Source organism: Saccopteryx leptura, chromosome 5 (assembly GCF_036850995.1).
Source record: "Saccopteryx leptura isolate mSacLep1 chromosome 5, mSacLep1_pri_phased_curated, whole genome shotgun sequence".
NCBI lineage: Eukaryota > Metazoa > Chordata > Mammalia > Chiroptera > Emballonuridae > Saccopteryx > Saccopteryx leptura.
The window spans coordinates 204,931,197-204,952,950 of record NC_089507.1 but is presented as its reverse complement, the minus strand read 5'-3'; the positions used below and the strand labels follow the sequence as shown (position 1 = coordinate 204,952,950).

General features: G+C 50.7%; 2 protein-coding genes and 1 long non-coding RNA gene across 13 annotated transcripts in view; 1 reads left to right on the top strand and 2 right to left on the bottom strand.

Moving 5' to 3' along the window:
• The window catches only part of DBNDD2 (dysbindin domain containing 2), a 28,804-nt gene extending 9,486 nt beyond the window's left edge, over positions 1–19,318 (top strand). For 2 of the 8 annotated variants that reach the window (XM_066387678.1, XM_066387683.1), the window contains exons 3-5: positions 16,903–17,049; positions 17,230–17,367; positions 18,670–19,318. In XM_066387678.1, coding sequence (XP_066243775.1) covers positions 16,911–17,049; positions 17,230–17,367; positions 18,670–18,872 — 480 coding nt within the window. In that variant the 5' untranslated portion in view covers positions 16,903–16,910 and the 3' untranslated portion in view covers positions 18,873–19,318. Of the gene's footprint in view, positions 1–14,476; positions 14,624–14,814; positions 15,239–15,836; positions 15,973–16,031; positions 16,248–16,312; positions 16,337–16,874; positions 17,050–17,229; positions 17,368–18,669 lie in introns of those variants that run through there. The other 6 variants (XM_066387679.1, XM_066387675.1, XM_066387677.1 and 3 more) reach the window with 6 other exon arrangements.
• Positions 1,796–12,126, bottom strand: TP53TG5 (TP53 target 5). Of its 4 annotated transcripts, none has more exons than XM_066387672.1 (5): positions 11,782–12,126; positions 5,889–5,996; positions 4,816–4,890; positions 4,497–4,627; positions 1,796–3,122 (listed from the first exon to the last, which is right to left on the bottom strand). In XM_066387672.1, the coding sequence occupies exons 3-5, from the start codon at positions 4,816–4,818 to the stop codon at positions 2,633–2,635; spliced, it is 624 nt and encodes a 207-aa protein (XP_066243769.1). In that variant the 5' UTR covers positions 4,819–4,890; positions 5,889–5,996; positions 11,782–12,126; the 3' UTR covers positions 1,796–2,632. The 4 variants fall into 4 exon arrangements, with proteins under 4 accessions (XP_066243769.1, XP_066243771.1, XP_066243770.1 ...); XM_066387674.1 differs by lacking the exon at positions 11,782–12,126 and having other exon boundaries at positions 1,796–1,923; positions 2,612–3,122; positions 5,889–6,320; XM_066387673.1 differs by lacking the exon at positions 5,889–5,996.
• On the bottom strand, positions 12,504–15,618 carry LOC136407090 (uncharacterized). The gene is made up of 3 exons (XR_010751764.1): positions 15,517–15,618; positions 13,080–13,254; positions 12,504–12,944 (listed from the first exon to the last, which is right to left on the bottom strand). It is a non-coding gene; the product is annotated as an uncharacterized lncRNA (long non-coding RNA).
• Positions 19,319–21,754: the final 2,436 nt, after the last annotated feature.

Below are 21,754 nucleotides of genomic sequence, written 5' to 3'. Positions count from 1 at the left end.
GGGTTCCCTGGGCAGGCTCCTACAAAGAATAGTTCAGGGGGCTCCCCAACAACGTTTCTTGGGTTTTTTAAAATGGTTGGGAGTGCACTGCCCTGGCCACCTGCCTGCTGATGGCGCAGACGTTCACTGGAAGGTGGGCTGATGGAATGGGAAGTGCTTGGGGTCCAGTAGAGGTTGTTTTCGAAGGTTGATGTGAGCGAGGACCTCCAGCAAGGGAACTGGAATGGAGACTCAGGGGCTGGGCTGGGGTGCAGGCTGAGCCGGAAGAGGCCTGAAGTGGAGGTTCCTGGGGTGGTGGTTGCACAGAAGTGGTGGGGCTGGGGGGTGGGGGAGGGCTGTGGCGGGATGGCGCCGGAGGAAGGGAGGGAGTGCCATCTGGCCGCCTTACCCAGGCACCCAGACATCCAGGCAGAGCCATGCGGCACAGGGTAGTCCCGCTCAGGGCGCCAGGCTGTCCGTGCTGCCTTCGTGGTGCTGAGCACCAGTGGGGTGGAGGGCTCGGGGAGCCCTGCCCATTCTCTTCCCTCTCTCCCAATGTAGGATCCCTTCCCATCAGTGCCCTGGCTCCCAGGTGGGGTTGGGGCTCTGTACCCCTGGAAGGCTCCACTGCCTCCTTTGGGCTTCTGCTCAGCGTCTAAGGGAAGGAATACAGAGGATTAGTCTTCATTCAGGAAAGTCCGAGCAGGGCCCTGGCTGGTTGGCTCAGTGGTAGAGCGTCGGCCTGGCGTGCAGAAGTCCCGGGTTCAATTCCTGGCCAGGGCACACAGGAGAAGCGCCCATTTGCTTCTCCATCCCTCCCCCTCTCCTTCCTCTCTGTCTCTCTCTTCCCCTCCCGCAGCCAAGGCTCCATTGGAGCAAAGATGGCCCGGGCGCTGGGGATGGCTCCTTGGCCTCTGCCCCAGGCGCTAGAGTGGCTCTGGTCGCAAAAGAGCGACGCCCTGGAGGGGCAGAGCATCGCCCCCTGGTGGGCAGAGCGTAGCCCCCTGGTGGGCGTGCCGGGTGGATCCTGGTCGGGCGCATGTGGGTGTCTATCTCTCCCCCTTTCCAGCTTCAGAAAAATACAAAAATAATACAAAAAAAAAAAAAAAAGAAAAAGAAAGTCTGAGCTTTCCTCTCTCCACCTGCGTGTTCAGGGCTCTATAGCTGCTACTGACAGAGAGTCCCCGCCAAGTGGCTGGACCAGGGCTTGGGCTTGGTTGATATACGTGCCATGTCACACGAGTGCAGTAGGAACACAGTACCAGCCTCCCACCTGCCGCGGTAATCTGTGACTCTGGTGGGCCCCAGCGACACCCATTTATTGACCCCCCCCCATGCTGTGATAATCAGGGCACAATGCTCTTGCCTAATGGCCTGGATGGATGCTCCCTTGAGCCTTTCATCTTCAGAAAGGGAACGAGGAGCATCCAGGAGACCGAGATTAGAAGAGTTTTTGCTCCACCGCTCCTAGCGATGTGAGCCTGAGCAAGTACGTCCCTTCTGGGCACTCTGGTGGCCTCTCCTTGGCTTGCAGGATCATTGTGAGGCATCTGGCACCCAGGGAACACCCAGAAAGCACCCAGGAAATGTTCCCCTTCTATGACTTCATCGAGTACACCACTCAGGAGGCCAGTGTGGGGAAGTGGGGAAAGGTGCAGCTCTCTGGCTTCTTTCTTCAGGGTTTTAGGCTGACCTTAGGGACCTGGGGGTGGGTGGGAGAAGCATGAAGCCGTGATGCACACTCCCCACCCCTCTGTGGAGGGCCTCTTTTCTGCAGCCTTGCCAGCCGCAGGCAAGAAGACAGAGCCATCGGAAATATTCTTTAGTGCTATATGGGAGACTTTATTTGTATACTCGCGAATTTTTCTGTCCAACCCTCCCATTCAGATGATTGCATGATCTCTGCCCTCTGTTCCCCACTCCGGCTGCCAGCGAAGGTGACACCTGCAAGCAGAGACCTCCGTGTTAGCAGCTAAGACTGCCCCCAGGGGGCGCTGCTGTCCAGGGAGAGGGTTTAGGGACCCGGAGCTGCCTTGCCTGGCCAACTGGAGATAGGGGTTTTGAGAAGGGGACTTCTCCCTTCAGCTGGACCCCAAAGCTCATCACCCCCTTCCTTTCTTGGGACCTGACTTTTCTCTTCGAGGGTCTGGAGTATTTTCTTTCTAATGCTAAGGAACTTTCGCAGAGTAAATCTTTTTTGAAGCATCAATAAATAAAACAAGGGGAGAGTTGATTTGGTCTGAGAGGGGCTGGGCTGTGGCCAAGCCCCACTTGGCCACATCCTCTTCCCCTACATATAGAAATTCCTAAACTGCTTACTTCGACTACTGTGAGGTTCTGAGCCACAGCAGTTGTGGCCCCTCCTAAGGCCTCCCGGCGACAGGATGGCCCATCTCAGAACCCACACTCCCAGAACATGCCTCTCCTTCCCTAGAGCCCCTGGTTGGGTGCTTAGAGGCTCCAGCCTAGCCCCGAGGCTGCTGTGTGGTCTTGGTCAATGACTTCCCCATCTCTGAGTTTCCCTGTCTAGGCCTGAAGGTGGGGCATCCTGGCACTGCCCCCAAGGCCCTAGATCCTGAGCCCTCTGACTCTGGGGCCCAGCTCTAGGCCTGGCTTGGGTCCTGCATCTCACCCTGGCCTGGCAGTGGGGTTGTCACACCCTCTCTGGGTGGCACACAGGTCGCTCAATTGACGCAGAGCAGAAGCGGGTGCAGCAGCGCTTGACCCAGCGCAAGGTGGATGATCTGCACATTACTCGCGGCCCTGGCAGGTGGATTCGCGTGGGCAGCCCCTTGCACCAGGTCCACTGGTCTGCTGCTTCCAGCTGCTCCATGTCGCCATGGTGGGTGTTCAGGAAGACGGCTCCGGGGTCCCCCGTGGGTAGTTGCCTCCTCCAGGCTTCAGGGGAAGTGGCCAGGCCAGGACCACTCGATGTCTTTGGGGCCTCAGGCTCCACCTGTCCGCTCTCTGGCGCAGCTGCACCTGACTGCTGCACCTTCTTCCTCTCCCGCAAGCCCACCTTGGGCTTCAACTCATTAGGCTCCCCTATGGACTCTAGCTTCCTGGACTCCAGTTTCTTCCCGGACCTGGCCTCCTGGAGCTCTTTGTTATTCTGGCCCACCTTCTCGCAGACAGACCTGTTCCTGGCAGGGAGAGGAACAGCGGTCAGCAGAGCAGGACTGAGCGAGGGCCTGCAAAACAACCTCCCTACCACCCCGAGGCCCTGCATCCGGGGCTGGGGGTGTGATACATACTGGCAGCGGGGACGGAAGACGTTGGGAAGGCAAAAGGCGATGACTAGTAGGTAGGACCCTAGAAATACCGAGAGTCTGCACGGGGCACTAAGTTAGGGTTCTGCCTCTCTGGATTTCCGTTAATGGAATGAACTAGTTCTGCGTGTTTTTTTTCAAATTGTGTTCCAAGAAGCCTGAGGGGTTCTGAAGAATCCCCCCCCCCCACGCATGCTTCCCATCCCCCTTGGGCAGGGGGCCTTTCTCCATAATGCAGTTGGGGCCTGCGGACAGATTTTGAAGTGGGGTTCTGCTGCTTTAAAAAGGTTGGAAACCTGTGGGACTAGATGATCCTGACCCTCTGACTTCGTGTGTCCGACTGCCTGCATCAGGGAGGCCAACTCAGAGGAGGAGCCGGGAGAGGCGGGGTTACCCAGAGGTATTAAACACTGAAAGGGACTTTCCCAACTGGTAGTAGATTGGGTCCCCTGCAAAGCGGCAGCACTGTCCTAGCTGAGTGTGTAGAGAGGGGCAAGGCCTCGGGCTCAAGGTAATGACAATACTGATGATGGCAGTGGCAGTGTGAAGTCCTCTGTGTGAGGCCTGGGACCGTCACAACAGTCTTGCGTAGTAGGAGGCAGGGAGCAGCACAATGGCTTAGAGAGCACAGGCTTTTGAGACAGATAGGCTGGGATTCAAATTCGCTTCTGCCTCTTACCATATGTATGATTGGGAGCAGGAAATGTAACCTCTCAGAGCCTTAGTTTCCTTGTCTGTAAAATCTGGATAATTCTGCCTACCCAGTAGGATTGTTGTGAAGAATAAACTCCTGGTAAATGGGAAAATGTAAAGTACTTAGCCTAGTACCTGACACTTAGCAGGTGCCTAATAAATGTGACTGCGGAGACTGAGGCTCAGCAAGATGCCTCAGGGGAATGTCGGGTGGCGTTGACTTGAGAGGGGGAGCAGGAGGGCTGTCCCCCCTGCTCAGTGCCCCAGGTGGTAGTTAGTCCCATGATTGCAATTATGACCATGGTTGTTGTGATCACAGCTCCGATAATAGACAGGAATGGCTTCAAATCCTAGTTCTGCCACTTACCAGGTCAGGTAACTGGGACAAGTCACTTCATCTCCTGCGCCTCAGCTTTTAATAAAATAGTGCTCATAATTACCTTTCTCACAGAGCCTCTGTGAAAATTAGGTTTTCTGAATTTCTTAGCACAGTGCCCGTTCCTAGTAAAGGTAGCCGTCGGATCCACTTGGGGACTGTGGGTGGGCTGAGCTCACCTAGGGGAGATCAAGAGGAACTTCTGAACTCTGAGCAGTGAATTCCAACAACTTTTGGCCAGGTTATGCAGCTCGTTGATCCGGGGGTTTGAGCTCTTGAGTAGCTTCAAGAGCGACAAGTTTCTTAACACCTGCCAGAGTCAAGAAACCAGAAAAACAGACACTTCAGTTTTCCAGGGATAACCTCCCACTCCCCGTCCAGACTTTGGCACAATTCAGCCTCGTGACTTGTTCTGGGTCACTTAACCATGACAACCAGGAGCAGCACTGTATGGGTGCTCAGTCTCTCCTTAGCTGGAACCAAAATGGGGCATCTCACCATTTTAAGTCGGTTCCGCTCAGTTAATTTGCTGACAGGCTGCTGTATCTTGTCCTGTGGTTTCCCATCTTGTGCCTGAGAGAGAGAGAGAGACAGGGAGCGCTAGCACAAGAGGACACCCTCCACCCCCACTGTTGAACACTCCCACTATGCCTCTCCATTTGGCTCAGCATGATTTGACCAGCCCTAGACTGAGAGTTTTGTCACCTCGGTTTGGGGGCAGAAAGGAGGAGACCATTCTAGCTTTCCTGACCTCCCTTCCCCTTTGAGCTCTCCCTTCCCCCCCACCTGCCCCGGGTGTGTTTGGAATCTCTAAAGCCCCCTCTAGTTCCAGTCCTAGTCCAACCTTGAAGACCACACTGTTCTTGGGCCGTTTTGCTGATGGACTCATGCTGGGGCGATGAGGCCTCAAAGACAGATAGAGCAAGACTGGCACCAGGTACTGCCGAGCCCTGCCCCTCTCAGGTCAGCCAGCACTCAGCTGGGCATTGGGATGGCTGTGCTGCAGCTCAGGGAGGGGAGTGTGACATCACTGAAATGTGACAGCAGCAGGGCTGGGTCTCCAAGGAGCGTGTGTGTGGCAGGGGTGGAGGGTGAGGAAGAAACTCCCCTCTGTGCAGAAACCTGGCAGGTGCCAGGCAGAGGCATATATTATCCCCACTTCCCTGTGAGTTGAAAGGATTGTCCCCTTTTTTTTAATGAACAAGGTTCAAAGAAGTTAATGGTTTACTAAAGACCATATAGTTGGATAATTGTGAAACTGGGACCCTAAGGTCTGACAGTCAACCCATGAAACCACGGGTTCCCCCGTGCTCATCCATCTGTTCCTTCATATCACATGTGGTAACTGTGCCCAGCTACCTGCCAGGTGTTGTTCGAGATACTGGAATAAAAACAATTCCTGCCTTAAGAGGACGAACAAAACTGTGCGTGCTTGTAAATGTGTAATAATTGGCTCTCAAAAAAATGTGTTTGTTTGCATGTTTATTATAACTTTTATGCATAGAAATCTGAAATAATGAAATTTGACAATACTCTTTATTGTAAGTTCCAGATAGCGAGTCAGTTCTTACAGGACAGTTTTCTTGAATTGTGCCTCACTCTTGTATCTGTAGTCAACCTATGATTGTAATGGAGGAGCAAGTGTAATTTTGACAGGAATGTTGATATTTTCATTTACACTAAGAGAAAAAAGTGAAAGAACAAAGATGTTGGCATTCCACCCATTCAACAATGACATGATCAACTTATTTGCTGTATTGGATCATAGTTTTCAAATAGTGGAAATGTATATAGTTTCTCATTTTGGGGGTGGGGTGTGTGTTGCTATTTACATGTAACAGCTATAGACAGGATACATGTTTACGTTTAATCTGCATTATTAATATCTCTAGTACTTTTTTAAGGCTAGACCTGGTGTCAGGAAATTTCTTCTGTAAAGGCCATATAGTTGCAACTGCTCAGCTCTGCTGTTGAGGTAGAAAAGCAACTATAGAGAATCTGTAAATGAGTGGGCATGGCTGTGTTGCAATAAAACTTTATTTATAAAAAATAGTTGCCCTGGCCGGTTGGCTCAGCGGTAGAGCGTCGGCCTAGCGTGTGGAGGACCCGGGTTCGATTCCCGGCCAGGGCACACAGGAGAAGCGCCCATTTGCTTCTCCACCCCTCCGCCGCGCTTTCCTCCCTGTCTCTCTCTTCCCCTCCCGCAGCCAAGGCTCCATTGGAGCAAAGATGGCCCGGGCGCTGGGGATGGCTCTGTGGCCTCTGCCTCAGGCGCTGGAGTGGCTCTGGTCGCAACATGGCGACGCCCAGGATGGGCAGAACATCGCCCCCTGGTGGGCAGAGCATCGCCCCTGGTGGGCGTGCCGGGTAGATCCCGGTCGGGCGCATGCGGGAGTCTGTCTGACTGTCTCTCCCTGTTTCCAGCTTCAGAAAAATGAAAAAAAAAAAAAAAAAAAAAAAAAAAAAAAAATAGTTAATGGGCCTGACCAGGTAATGGCTCAGTGGACGCGGAGGACCCAAGTTCAAAACCCCGAGGTCACCGGCTTGAGCTCAGGCTCATCAGGCTTGAGCATGGACTCACCAGCTTGAATACGGGGTCACTGGCTTGAGCATGGCATCATAGACATGACCCCATGGTCTCTGGCTTGAGCAAGGGGTCACTGGCTCTGCTGTAGCCCTCCAGTCAAGGCACATATGAGAAAGCAATCAATGAACTAAGGAACTGCAACAAAAAACTAATGATTGATGCTTTTCATCTCTCTCTGTTCCTGTCTCTCTGTCCCTATCTGTCCCTCTCTCTGACTCTCTCTCTCTCTAAAAAAAAAAAAAAAAAAAAAAAGGTGGATGGGCTGGATTTGGTCATGGCCAACCCCTGGGCTAGCTCACATTCTGTGGTTTTGCACAGACATGAGTTTTTGGAGGACCCCATTCAACCCAGCACAGTTACTTTTGCTTCAATTCTAAGATTTCTATTTGGTTCTTCTTTATATCTTCTATTTCTTTTCCTAAGATGTTTTAGTTTTTATTTACTTCGAGAATGTTTGTCATTGCTTTTTTTTTTTAGTTTATTTTTTCTTTTTTTAGATTTTATTTATTCATTTTGGGGGGGGGGGAAGAGAGAGAGACGGGGGAGGAGCAGGAAGCATCAACTCCCATATGTGCCTTGACCGGGCAAGCCCAGGGTTTCGAACTGGTGACTTCTGCATTCCAGGTCGACACTTTATCCCCTCTGCCACCACAGGTCAGGCTGTCATTGCTTATTGAAGCATTTTTATAATGACTTTGAAAATCCTTATCACATAATTCCAACATCATGCGATTCTAACATCATGTTGGTTGTCTTTTCTTATCCAAGTTGAGATTTTCTTGGTTCTTGGTATGGTGAGTTATTTTCATTTATAATCTGAACATTTCATAAAGGATGTTATGAGACCATGGGTCTCATTTAAATCTTCCGTTTTGTAAACCTCTGCTGACTTGGGCCAGTGAGATGGGTCACCAACTCTTTACCACCAGGTGGAAGTGAAAATCCAGGCTTCCCACATGGCCTCCAGTGACACCACGGAAATTGTGGGAAGGGGTACTTGTTCTTCTGGGCACTCAGGAAACCCAAGCACCCCTCTTGGCTTCCTCTAATCCCACCTGGGGGTGAGAAGGTGCCATGTTACCACAAGACAAAAGTTAAAATCTAGGCTTCTCCTCCCTGCCTTTGCTAGTGGAGGTTGGGAAGGAGGTTTAGCTGGAGTGGGACATTTAATGTCAAAAGATTTCTGTCTTGCTAGGGTGCCCCTTTTAGGCTTTTCACGGAGGATGTTTGTCTGTGGCAGTATGGCATTTCCAGGTGGCCGGCTTCTCCGGCACCCTCGCAGGGACTCATCACTTATTATTTGAGTCCTGGGATTCCTGTGTTATTTGAGTGCTTATGTTTGTTTTGTATCTAATATCCAGAATTTTAAGCCCTACTTAATGGAAGGGATAGAGAGGAATGCATCTACTCCATCTTGTTCAGAAGCAGAAGTTCTCTTTTCATTCTATACTCCTTTGATCTCTTTAAGTCCAAGCTGGAGATGTATCTGGATATATAATCCTTTTAAGAATTTGTGGGTCACTCTGAATCTTATTCAAGTCCACTCTATTAGACAATTTCTTTGAGATAAGCCCTTCTTTCCATTAGGCTTCTTCTGAAATAGCTAAGGGACAATAATACCCTTAAGCTTCCTAGAATCCCCCCTGTTTGATTTACAGGATCTGTGAGGCACACCTGTAATTTTGTTAGAGGTCTTTTATCTGACTGAATAGTAGTACGCTGAAGCATTGCTTTAAATCTTTTTTTTTTTTTTTTGCATTTTTTGCATTTTTCTGAAGTTGGAAACGGGGAGGCAGTCAGACAGACTCCCGCATGCACCCAACTGGGATCCACCCGGCATGCCCACCAGGGGGCGATGCTCTGTCCATCCGGGGCATCGCTCTGTCGCAATCAGAACCACTCTAGCGCCTGAGGCAGAGGCCACAGAGCCATCCTCAGCGCCCAGGCCATCTTTGCTCCAATGGAGCCCTGGCTGCGGGAGGGGAAGAGAGAGACAGAGAGGAAGGAGAGGGGGAGGGGTGGAGAAGCAGATGGGTGCCTCTCCTGTGTGCCCTGGCTGGGAATCGAACCTGGGACTCCTGCACGCCAGGCCAACGCTCTGCCACTGAGCCAACCGGCCAGGGCCGCTTTAAATCTTTCTGAGATGTAAACAAAAGATTTTATAGTCAACCTCTCCATTTCATTTTGGACTAGGGTTGTTTTTGTTTTTTTTGTTTTTGGCAATGCCCTGGATTTGAGCTTTGCTCAGAAACCTTTTCTTAGTTTTACCATCATTTGCATTTGGAGAGGTTGAGAACTTTCTGCCAGGAAGTCCTGGCTCCTTTATACTTAACAGTCCTTTCTTTTAGTTCAGGGTTTCTCAACCTCAGCGCTACTGACACTGTGGGCAGGGTCATTCTTTGTTGTGGGGGGAGGGGGTGGTGGGGAGAGGGGTCTGTCTTGTGCATTGTAGGGTATTTAAGTATCCTTGGCCTCCACTAACTAGAAGCCAGTAGCAACCTTCAGTTTTGACAACCGAAACTATTTCCAGACATTGTCAAATGTCCCCCAGGAGGCAACGTGGCTCTCATTTGAGAACTCCTTCAGTTCCTCTCTGCACTTGCATTTACTATGAGCAGCAGGAGGAGATCAGGGGTGTCTTCGGCACCTCGCTTGGAACATCCTTAGCTAGATCGCTCAACTCAGTAGGCACACTTCCTGCTCTCCACTTCACTGCAGCAGGGTTGCTAGACTTGGTGCCACAGCATAACAAGAGTGCCTCTCCCCCCGGTTTCCAGTGGTGTTTATTTCACTTTCCTCCATGCCAGCTGCAACCATATCAAAGGCCCGGGCTTCTAGTAACAGCCTGTTCAAGACACTTTAGGCTTTCACTCTTCTCAAAACCTCCCGCTCAGTTCTAATGCCTCTCCCACATTTTAGAGAGCCGTGACAGCAGCACTTGCCCCAGTACCCAAACCTCCAAATGCTGTCTACTGCTGCCTAGCAAATTATCCCCAGGGTTAGCAGTTTAAAACAAGCAGTGTTTATTATCTCAAAGGTTTTGAGCATCCGAAATCCAGGAATGCTCTGGCTGGGGTTCGGCCTCAGTTCCTCACGGGGTTGCAGTCAAGCTGCTGGCAGGGCCGCATCATCTCAAGGCTTTACGAGGGCCTGTGAACCTGTTTCCAGGCGCACTCACGTAGTTGCTGGCAGGCCTCTGTTCTTCTCTGCCTGGTGGCCGGAATCTTCAGTTCCTTGCCATGTGGGCCTCTCTGCGGGGCTATTGACAATGTAATAGCTTGCTTCCCACAGAGTGAGTGCTCCAAGCAATAGAGGACACACCTAAGATAGAAGCTGTGGTCCTTTAAAAACATTTTTTTTAATCCAAATTTTGGGAGCGATATATACCATCATTTCTTCCATGTCTTATTGGTCACATAGAGTAACCTTGATACAGTGTAGGAGAGAACAATTCAAAGGTCTGAATAAACAGAAGGCAGGAAACACTGGGAGCTCTTTAGGTGGCTGGTGAATGCATTTCAATTTTATTCAAGATTTTTCTTTCTTTTTCTTAAGTGAAAAGTGGGGAGGTAGAGTGACAGATTCCCACATGTGGCCCTACCAGGATTCATCCAGCAACCTCTGTCTAGGGCCGATGCTCTGCCCATCTGGGGCCATGCTCACAACTGAGCTAAGGTGGAGGCTCATGGAGCTATCCTCCGTGCCCAGGGCCAGTGTGCTCAAATCAATTGAGCCATGGCTGCAGGAGATGAAGAGAGAGAGAGAGAGAGAGAGAGAACAGGGAGGTTGAGGTGTGGAGAAGCAGATGGTCATTTCTCCTATGTGCCCTGACCGGGAATCAAACTGGGGACATCCACATGCCTGGCTGATGTTCTACCACTGAGCCAACCAGCCAGGGCAAATTCTGTTTTTGTTTTTTTTATCTGAAAAAAGTGATCTCTTTGAAGTTGGAAAGATATTTTTGCTGGGTATAAAATTCTGGGTTTACAGTTTTTTTCAGCATTTTAAAGATATCATTCTATTGTCTTTTGGTCATATAACTTCTATAACTAATGAGAAGTCTGCTTTAATTCTTACATTTGTTCCTCTGTAGGTAATGTGTTTTTTTCCTCTAGATGCCATCATGATTTTCTCTTTATCTTTGGTTTTCAACAGTTTGAATATGTAGATAGATCTATCATATTGTATGTGTGTATATTCTTATCTGCATCTCTTCTCCTTCTGGGATTCAAATTACACATTTGTTAGCTCTTGGATATTTTGTTTTGCTTCATTCTTTTTTCCTCTTTGTTTTAATTTGGGTAGTCTCTGCTGACCTATCTTCAAGTTCACTGATTCTTTCTTCAGCAGTGTTGAGTTTACTGATAAGTCTGCCAAAGGTGCACTTCATCTTTCTTATATTCCTAGTTTTTAAAATTCCTATTATTTTCCATATGGACTTTTTTTTTATAGTTTCTATCTCTCTGTTAAAATTCCCCTTCTGTTTATGCATGTTGTCCACATATCTAGTGGAGTCTTTCACATATTGTTATAATTGGTTTAAACTGTCAGATAACTCTGAGTATCTGTCAATTACTTTGTCTCTTGACAATAGGGCTTTCTGTTTTTTTTTTGGTTTTGTAAAGTTACTTTTTGGTATGCATTATAATTTTTTTATTGATTTCTTTATATGGTGCATAGAACAGTAGAGACTGAGGACAATATTACTTATGCCTATAAATTGTCATATCTCTTCCTTGGTCATTCGTTTGGAGGACTGATTCAATCTTGTCTTGTTCTTTCCATGATTACTTTTAGTATCTGCGGACTCCCACTCCTATGCTAGCCATACTGGGCCTTTAGCAATTCAATAAAAACTTTAGCTGGACTCTTCTTACCTTGTGTGGAGACCTCGTCTTCCTCCTGCTTCACAGTGTGCCAGCATTTCTTCTTGAGGCCCCCGTCCTTGTTTGGAATTCAGGTTGTTTGCTCTGCAACCTTAGCTCTCTGATGGATTCAAGAAAATTTAGAATTTTACAGATTCTCTAACAATTAAAACAATATTAGTGTGATAATAATGCTCTCCCCAGCTTTCTGCATCCTAGATAGAAGCCAGAAGTCGAAGCTGTCTACTTTTTCTTTTCCTTCCCTCTTTTTTTTTTGTGACAGAGACAGAGAATCATAGAGAGGGACAGATAGGGACAGACAGGCAGGAATGGAGAGAGATGAGAAGTATCAATTCTTTGTTGTGTCTCCTTTAGTTGTTCATTGACTGCTTTCTTATATATGCCTTGACCGGGGGGTTACAACAGAGCGAGTGACCCCTTGCTCAAGCCAGCAACCTTGGGCTTCAAGCCAGCGACCATGGAGTCATATCTATGATCCCACGCTCAAGCCAGCGACCCCTCACTCAAGCTGGTGAGCCCATGCTCAAGCTGGATGAGCCTGTGCTCAAGCCAGCGATCTTGGGGTTTCGAACCTGGGTCCTCCATGTCCCAGACCAATGCTCTTTCTCTTTTTAAGGTTTTTTATTTATTTATTTTTTACAGAGACAGAGAGTGAGTCAGAGAGAGGGATAGATAGGGACAGACAGACAGGAACGGAGAGAGATGAGAAGCATCAATCATTAGTTTTTCATTGCGCGTTGCAACACCTTAGTTGTTCATTGATTGCTTTCTCATATGTGCCTTGACCATGGGCCTCCAGCAGACCGAGCAACCCCTTGCTGGAGCCAGCGACCTTGGGTTCAAGCTCGTGGGCTCTTGCCCAACCCAAATGAGCCTGCGCTCAAGCTGGTGACATCAGGGTCTTGAACCTGGGTCCTCGGAATCCTAGTCCTACGCTCTATCCACTGCGGCACCGCCTGGTCAGGCCAGTGCTCTTTCTCTTGACTGACATTCTTCCAGCATTACTTCCTGAACTATTTCTAGCTTGGATGCTTCTGCCCCCACCCCTTCATCTGGTAAATATCAGGCAAAGTGAAGGGAGAGAGATTCCTGATCTATCACCATCTTGAAAACAGCTCAAAACAATCCATGGAGTTCTGTTCCTAGGAATGAGCCTGGAAAGGGGGGAGATGACATTATGATCTGAGTTTTCACCCATTATACTCCTGACTTGGCCTTATTCCTCTGTGCCAGGAAATGGGACCAAGCATCTACTCCATCCATTAATAAGGACTAAGAATCAAACTGACCAAAACATTTCCTGGAAGACGGAAGCTGTAACAGGGTAGAAGGGGGTCAGGCCAGGAGTAGTGGCTATCAGCACGGTCTCTGGAGGCAGCCTGCCTGGGTTCAGGTTCCAGCTCCGCACTCGCTGTATGGCCTTGGGCAAATCCCTCACTTCTCCGCATCTTAATGTTTCTGTATCTGAAAATGGAAATAATAATAGTACTTTCCTCACAGGAGTGTTAAGAGGATTAAAAGAGTTAATATACACAAAGTACTGATAATGGTGACAGGTGCATAATTTCTGCAGAAGTATTAACTATTAGGGTGTACTTCTACAATTTCAGAAATTCATGGAAGAAAGTAGTTTCTTTCTTTTCTCAGAACCCATTACAATCAATACAGCTAATATTTATTGAACATCTCCAGAGTGCCCAAGCCCTGTACTAAGCATTTTATATGAATTATTTCATAAGAAGTAGGGATTAATTATTCCTATCTACTAGGCAAGGAAACCCAGGATCAAAGAAATTCTGTGTTTAGAGAGCTGGTTAGACACAGCTAGATTTACAACCCAAGCGGGTCTGACTTGTGCCTGTGCTCTTAAACTTGCATTGTTTCTTCCCACAAACTAGTTTCCTTGCTTGTAAAATAGTGGGAAAGCTGTTTGCTGTAGGATTTATCTCACAGAGTTGTTTTGAAATCCCGATAACAACGGAAGAGGCAATGCTTTAGGTACTTGTGCAGAGTGCTGGTCTCCTGACATGGAAACCTGAATGCGTCATGAATTGTCACACTTACATTCCTTTGCACATGCCCTTCCCCCTGCTCTCTGCTTGTTGGACTCATCTCTTCAAAACTCAGCTCAGATGTCAGGCCTAGATTTTATTCTGACAGCGGAGGAGTTTAAGCAGAGGGTGGCATGTCAGATTTGCACGTTGAAATGATGACTGGCTGCTGTGTGGGGAATGGAGTGTAGCAGGGCCAGAGTGAGTACCGGAAAACCAGCTAGAAGGCTATAGTTGGGGCCAAGGGAGAGATGGTGGTGGGAACACGGAGGAATGGTGGATTGGAAAGATATTTAGACAAAATTGACAGGAAACGAAGACATTTTAATGTGGGCAGCGCAGGACAGGGAGGTGCCAAGGATGAGTCCTAGTTCTTGGCATGCTCAAAGATGTTCGTTGAATGTATGATCGAGTGACCCCAGGGCAGAAGAAGCATCTCCGACAGACACCTCTCCCTACCCTCTCCGTGGCTTCTGGAGCTACGAGCACAAGAGGATGTGTGGAAGGGAGGAGGAACAGAATGGATGAGCACAGTCTCTCCGTGAGGGAACAGTAGAGTTTCCGCCTCTCCCCTCCACCCCCTTGAGCCCAGGCACGCAGCGTTCCTCTCAGCACCCTGCAGGAGTTGGTTCTTTGGTAACCGGTAGCGTCTGGGGGTGCGGTGCAGCGACCCACCCCTCCAGCCCTGACCCGCCCCGTCCCGGCGCCCACCCCGCCCAGTGCGCTGGAGGGCTGGGCGTTGGCTCTGTCCAGTCCCGGAGCCAGGAACCGGGGGCTGCTGGGTGAGTGCCAGGCTCAGGGGGTCCCCCGCCGCGGTGCACCTGCCCGGACGGGTGGCACTGGGCCGGTGTCCTCTCCCTCCGGTGGTCCTCAGCCTCTTTTCCTGCTTTCCCCCTCTTGAGATATGCGCGCATCATCATGCGAGTGTGGTGGTGGTGGGGTGGGGGGTGCGGGGTGCAGGTTCGTGCCGGCGGCTTCGGGGCTGCCGGGGTCCGAGAACAGCAAGCATGCGTGGGCCGGGAGCCCGCGCTTGTCCCCGCGATGGGGCGCGGCTAGTGGAGCGGGGTGTGCGGAACCGAGCGCACGGGCGGCGGAGAGGCCGGCTGGGCGCGGGCAGGGAGGATGCGGGCCGGGAACTTTTCGCCCTCCCTGGAAGTACTAGCTGTCGCGCCCGAAGGGGCTCCCGGCCGCCGGGCGAGAGACGGCGCGTGTGCCCGCCGCCCCTCCCCCACTTCCGCCTCCCGCCTCTTCCTCGTTCCCGGCTCCCAGGGCCCGCGCGCGTCCCGGGGGAGACCCAGCGGCGCGGCCCCACCCGCCCGGCGCGGCTTGCTCCCACGCCCCCGCAGCCGTCTTGCCGGAGCGGACAGACTGAGTCAGCCGGGGCGCTGGCGCGGCAGGTAGGGGCTCCGCGGCGGGGGCGCAGGTGCAGCGGGAGGGCCGGGTGGGTGTGGGGGACGCGATCCCGGCCGAAAGGCCCCGGCGGGGGAGGCACCTCCGTCGCCTCCCCTCCCTTCCCCCACGGACATGGCGTGTCCCTTTTTAGGGAATTCTTTTGCTCTCTCTGACTCCAGTGCGGGTGGGGCAGAGACCGGGAGGGCACTCTCCCTTTTACGGGTCCTCAGCCGGCCCCTGGCAGCCTTCAGCCCCCAAATCTCTTCACCCCTCTCCCCAGCACCTTTAGTCACGTAAACAACTCCCCCCTTCTCTCCAGCACTCGGTTCCGCGGCCCCCTGGGGGACAGCTTCTTCAATCTCCTGAGATTGATGGGGTGGGGGAGGGGAAATGAGAGGGGGTGTCCCAGAGCCCCTGGTCCCTGTCGCTCCCCTACCCTCCCACTCGCCCTCCCCCACCCCTGCTAAAGCAGTCGGCCTCAGGGGCCCGGGTATTTTTAGCGTTGTGACCTGGGCAGCAGATCTAAGCCTTTCCCAGGAATCCGCGTCAGCGCCTTCCTCCTCCACCAGCAGCCCGTGGCCACAAGGTCTCCCCATACTTCCCTGGTCCTGCCTGGTCCGCCGGGGTTGGGTCCCTCGCGGCCGCCGCTGCGCCTGTGGAGCTGACCAGGGTCTTGAATATGCTGAGTATAGATGAGGCAGGGATGGCAGTCTGCCTAGGAGGATGGTCTGGTCCATAGGTTAGAATGGATACTACTGCCTTGCCTTGGGGGACAGGCTCTGAGCTGAATGCCTGGGAGGAGATTGAGCGAATGTCAGTGAATACATTGGGCTCGGGCTGGCCCAGAGCTCTGGTGTTCTGGAAACCTCTCAGCACTGGGGGCCTGGTCTGAATTTGACCCAGGACCTGCCTTTCGAAAGTTGCCGCTTGTTAGCCATGAGCTGCGGGGTTGCAGAGCAGAGACGTGGGGCACGTTTTCCAGGGCATCCTCCCAAGCAGTGACTTGTGTCTGAGGCAGGTAGGATGATTATGGCATTTGCGGATGGGAAAACTGAGACTAGAAAGATGATTTCCTTCGGTACGGAGACAAGCCTGGAAGTCAGGTCTGTGACTTAAAAGCAGGGTTTGGAGGGGGTGGGGGTGAAGGTGATGGGGTGTGTGAGTGGAGGGGGGAGGGGGTTCTTTAGCTTTTGCCTGAATTTTGAAGAAAGGGCAGGAACCAGAGCACTAGGAAGAGGGAGGACCTTCCACCCAGAGATCTCTGTCCTGTCCTTATCCCTGTCCTCTGTGGAGAGATGGGGTCCATTAAATGGATAAAATGCCTCCCCTATTTGGGCTGTAGCAGTCTGTCCAACCCCTCTCAGCATGATTCTGAGACTTGGCCATTGGCCGTGTCTGTGCCCTGAACACAGAGGAGCCTCTCTTGCTGTGCCTGGAACTGGCATCCCCTTTGTGGATGGAGCTAGGGTCAGCCCCGCCTTGTATGAGACTTCAAGTTGGTGGCCATGGACTTTGTTTTAGGGAAAGGGAAGGAGGAAGCCAAGTCCAGAGGTGTCTGGGCTGGAACCAGAGGCCCCACTGCTGGGCTGCTGGCTGCAGTGGGGCTCCCCAAGTTCAGGCCCCCACTGCATTGCCTCTCAGGTTCATAGCTTTTCCCTCCACCCTCCAGGACCTGCCATGGACCCAAATCCTCGGGCATCCCTGGAGCGTCAGCAGCTCCGCCTGCGGGAGCGGCAGAAGTTCTTTGAGGACATTTTACAGCCAGAGACAGAGTTTGTCTTCCCCCTGCCCCACCTGCACCTCGAGGCGCAGAGACGTAAGTCCTGGGGAGAGGGACTGGCAGAGGGAGAAAGTCTTGTAGATCTATAATCTGAGGGCCCCTCCCTCCTATTTTCTTGGCCCTCTGAACTTCTGTCTCTGGACCTGACAGATATGTCTGACCATCCTGTCGGCTCCAGCCTGGCTCCACCTGACCTTCCCCCTTCTTGATCTGCAGCCCCCATAGGTAGTATCTCATCCATGGAAGTGAACGTGGACACACTGGAGCAAGTGGAACTTATTGACCTTGGTGATCAGGATGGCGCAGACGTGTTCCTGCCTTGTGAAGATCCTCCACCAACCCCCCAGATGTCTGGTATGCTCTTGGGCGCCAGTTAGCCAGAGCCGGATGTTGGGGCCCTGACAGGCAGCGAGGCCGGGCTGGGGAAGTGTACCCAGAGGGGCTGGGAGGGGGCGTTTCCACCAATGAAACAGTTGTCTGTTCTGATTTTAGGGAAGTTGACCCTGAGGGCAACTGGGTTACAGATCCCCAATCTGAAATTCTAGGAATGCCCAACCACCCTCCCTTAGCCTTGTTAATTTTACATTTATGAAATTAATACAATTAAAGTTATATAAAAATGTAATTTTTACATTAGAGAGGTAAGCAATTTTCATCATCTTAATAATATAGTACTTATTGAATGCTTTATTAAGTTCTAATATTGTGCTAAACTACTCTACATGTATTATCTCCATCCTTACAAATGTCCCATTAAGGCAGGTAGTATTTTCTCCATTTTATAAAGAAGGATATTAGACTCAGAGACATTGTTGTATAACCAGAAGGTAGAAAAGCTGCTTTCCAACCATGGCTTTCTGACTCCAAAGCCCATATATTGATACTTAATGTATAAGGTAGATATTCTCTTATTTAAGACTGCTGCTATTATCTTTTTCTTTTTTTTTTTTTACATAGAGAGAGAGTCAGAGAGAGGGATAGACAGGGACAGACAGACAGGAACAGAGAGAGATGAGACGCATCAATTATCAGTTTTTCATTGCGACACCTTAGTTGTTCATTGACTGCCCTCTCATATGTGCCTTGACCGTGGCCTTCAGCAGACCGAGTAACCCCTTCTCGAGCCAGTGACCTTGGGTCCAAGCTGGTGAGTTTTGCTCAAACCAGATGAGCTTGCGCTCAAGCTGGGGACCTCAGGGTCTTGAACCTGGGTCCTCCGCATCCCAGTCCGATGCTCTATCCACTGCGCCACCGCCTGGTCCGGCAAGACTGCTGCTATTAATCGATAGCCTGCTACTATTGCTAGGCATTTTATAAGCATCATTAGATTTTATCCTCAAAATTCTTCTGGATTGTAAGAATCCCCCCCCTTTTTTTTTTAATAGAAAAGGAGCAGAGTCCTTGAGGGGAAAAGAGACTTGCCTAAAGCTACTAAGTAACTAAGTGACTTGAAATCTTGAATTGACTACAGAGCCCAGACGTGACCCCAGAAGCAGAAGGAGCAGGGAGTTAGGAGACCTAGTTCTTTGTTGCACTGGCTAAGTGACTTTGAACAAGTGCCTGCCAGTCTGGGCTGCAGTCTCTCCCGGCCAGATTGCCCCCACGAGTCCTCCGAAGGCCTGTGTGTGACCCTGACTAGCTCTTCTCTCTGGGCAGGGGTGGACAGCCATCCAGAGGAGCCGAGCCTGCCAACGCACACGGCAGACAGAACCACATCTCGCACTTCCTCCTGGTCTTCTGACTCCTCCACCAACCTGCACAGCCCAAATCCCAGCGACAGCGGAACAGACACGCCCTTGGCCCAGTCTGATGAGGAGGATGGAGGCGAGGGAGGGGCAGAGCCTGGAGCCTGCAGCTAGCAGTGGGCCCCCGCCTATGGACTGACCGAGCTGGCCATTCTCCACGTGAGACCTGGGCTCAGCCAGAGCTGTTCGGAGAAGACCGGACTCTCCTCGTAGTAGTCACCGGAGGGAGGAGAGGATGGTGGGATGGTGAACCTCCCTGGCAGTTAACCCTCTCCTGTTTTACTGCTAACTTTTTCCTGCTGCAACCCTCCCACTAGTTTTCGGCTTACTCCTGGGGTAGATGCAAGCAAGGAGATGGAGGTGAGGTAGGACAAGATGCCGCTGCGTCCCTTAGCACTCCTCTCCCCGACTACTCCTGCAGTCTAACAGTCTCCGCGCCTTGTCTCCAGGTGGACATGAACTCCTGAGTGAGCTGGTGCTCCAGCCATCCTGCTTCTTTCTGTCCTTTTTTGGGAATAGGGCATGGTATAAATAATAAACAAATAATAATACACCAACCATTCCACTTTCTTTTTCACATTGCAAAGATAGCAGACCCCCTTTCTTTGTTTAGCTCTAACCGACACCATATCCCCCTCACTCATTTACTCCATTTATTCCAGAAATCTTTATTGAACACCCACCTGTGCGGGGCATTTGGAATACAGTTTTGAATAAGACAGGCTGTGCCCCTGCCTCTGTGGGGCTTACTGTCCCTGGAGGAGAAGATGAAGTAAATGCCACAGTCCACAGTGTAGAAAGTATTGTAGTATGACAAGGAACCACTCTGGTATCAGAAGACAGGGGCATCTTAACCTAGCTGGTATAGCTGTTGAAGAGCTGATTTTTAAGCTGAAATCCAAAGGATGAGTAGGAGTCAGCTGGGTGGGGGCTATAATCCAGGCAGAAAATGCAGCTTGGGAGGACTTTAAATGGAGAGAAATAGCTGCAAGGAACTGGAGCACATTCAGCTCGACTGCATTGCTGAATCTGAGGAGGAGAGGGAAGGAGAGGGGAGATCCACAGCGCTTCAAGGCTTGTAATGTTCAGAAGCCTGTATCATGTTTCAATCTGACTGCTAGTGAAATAGCAATAACTTAAGGTAGAGATTTATGTCCTCATCTAAAAGAAGTTCAAGTACAGAGCACTGTGGCTGCACCAGGGGCCTGTTTGGCTCTCTTTGCCCAGCCATCCCAGGCACGTGGCTTGAATTCTCACTGATATTTCATGTCTGAAATGGCTGTTGTAGACCCCCCCACCCCCCACATCATATTCTTGAAACTGGCAGAAAGCAGGAGAAGAAATTGGGGATGGGCAAAGCACACCCAGCTCTCTATTCACAAGTCAAGAAGCATCATCACCAGTGTTGTGGACAGAGGGCTCTAACTCGAAGTCCACCCCTCCTCCTACCCCCCCTCTCCCTCTCATTTCCCCCTCTCCTCCTGAAGCCATGGTTTAGAGGGTTTGAGCAGTTTGGACCATCCACTGAAGATTGCTCCATGGCCTCACCTCAGGCGCTGAAATAGCTTGGTTGCTGAGCAACGGAGCAGTAGCCCCAGATGGGCAGAGCATTATTACCCTGTAGGGGGCTTTCTGGGTGGATCCCAGTCAGGGCACATACAGGAATCTGTCTCTCTGCCTCCCTGCCTCTCAATAATAATAATAAAAAAAATCAGTAAATATTAGAGGTCAGTGTTGAACATGTATACGACACTGAGCACAGCCATGGAAATGTAGTAGTGGCAAAAAAAGGACAGAGTCCTGCTCTTAATGGAGCTTAGAGTCTTGTGGGGGCTAAATGTAAAAACTGCAACTCTGGCTAGTGCTAGAGTGGAGTTAATAGCCTATTCAGAGAGGTCACAAGGTGTTTTCCTTGAGGAAAGGGCCTTTGAACTAAGATCTGCAGGATGAGTAGGAGCAAACTAGGGGAAGAATGGCTGGAGGGGCTCCTTGTGGAGTACTGATCGGAGGGGACCAAAGTGGATGTCTGGGAACTAGGAGATGATTGCCGCCACCTAGATCAAAGGTAATGGGTTAGGGTGGAGGTGGGCGGGATGTACGAAAGTGGAAGAATGAAGAGATACTTAGGCAAATTCCAAAAGATTTGATAGATGGTGTGAGGAAGGGGTCAAGGGTGCCCCATTGTTTCTGCCTTGTACAAGAGGATGGTTTGGAGGGTGCTTCACCCAGATGGGGAGGTTAGGAGAGAACAAGGTGTGGGAAGAAGGTCATTAATTTGGTTTTAGACATGATGAATTCAAGGTGCTTGTGTGTGTGTGTGTGTGTGTGTGTGTGTGTGTGTGTGTGTGACAGAGACAGAGAGAGGGACAGACAGACAGGAAGGAAGAGAGATGAGAAGCATCAATTCTCCATTGCAGCACCTTAGTTTTTCATTGATTGCTTTCTCATATGTGCCTTGACAGGGGGGGGGGGGCTACAGCAGACCGAGTGACCCCTTGCTCAAGCCAGTGACCTTGGGCTCAAGCTAGTGAGCCTTGCGCAAGCCAGATGAGCCCGCACTCAAGCTGGTGACCTCAGGGTTTCGAACCTGGGTCCTCTGCGTCCCAGTCCAATGCTCTATCCACTGCGCCACCGCCTAGTCAGGCTCAAGGTGCTTTTGAGATATTCAAGGGGTCATGCTGAATAGGTAGTTGGATCCATGAGTGTGGGATTTAGATGACAGCATGTCATCTAAAATAAATACATGAGGTATTAATGTATAGGTAACAAGTGAAGCCATGGGTCTGAGTGAGCTTGCTCAGGGAGAGTGTGGACTGAAAGAAGGGGTTATAGGACCCAGCCTTAAGAAACATAAAGTCATTGCTCAAATTAGAAAAAAAACAAATCTGCCCTGGCTGGGGGGCTGAGTTAGTTAGAGCATCATCCTGATACACCAAGGTTACAGGTTCAATCCCTGGTCAGGGCACATACAAGAATCAACCAATGAATGCATAAAT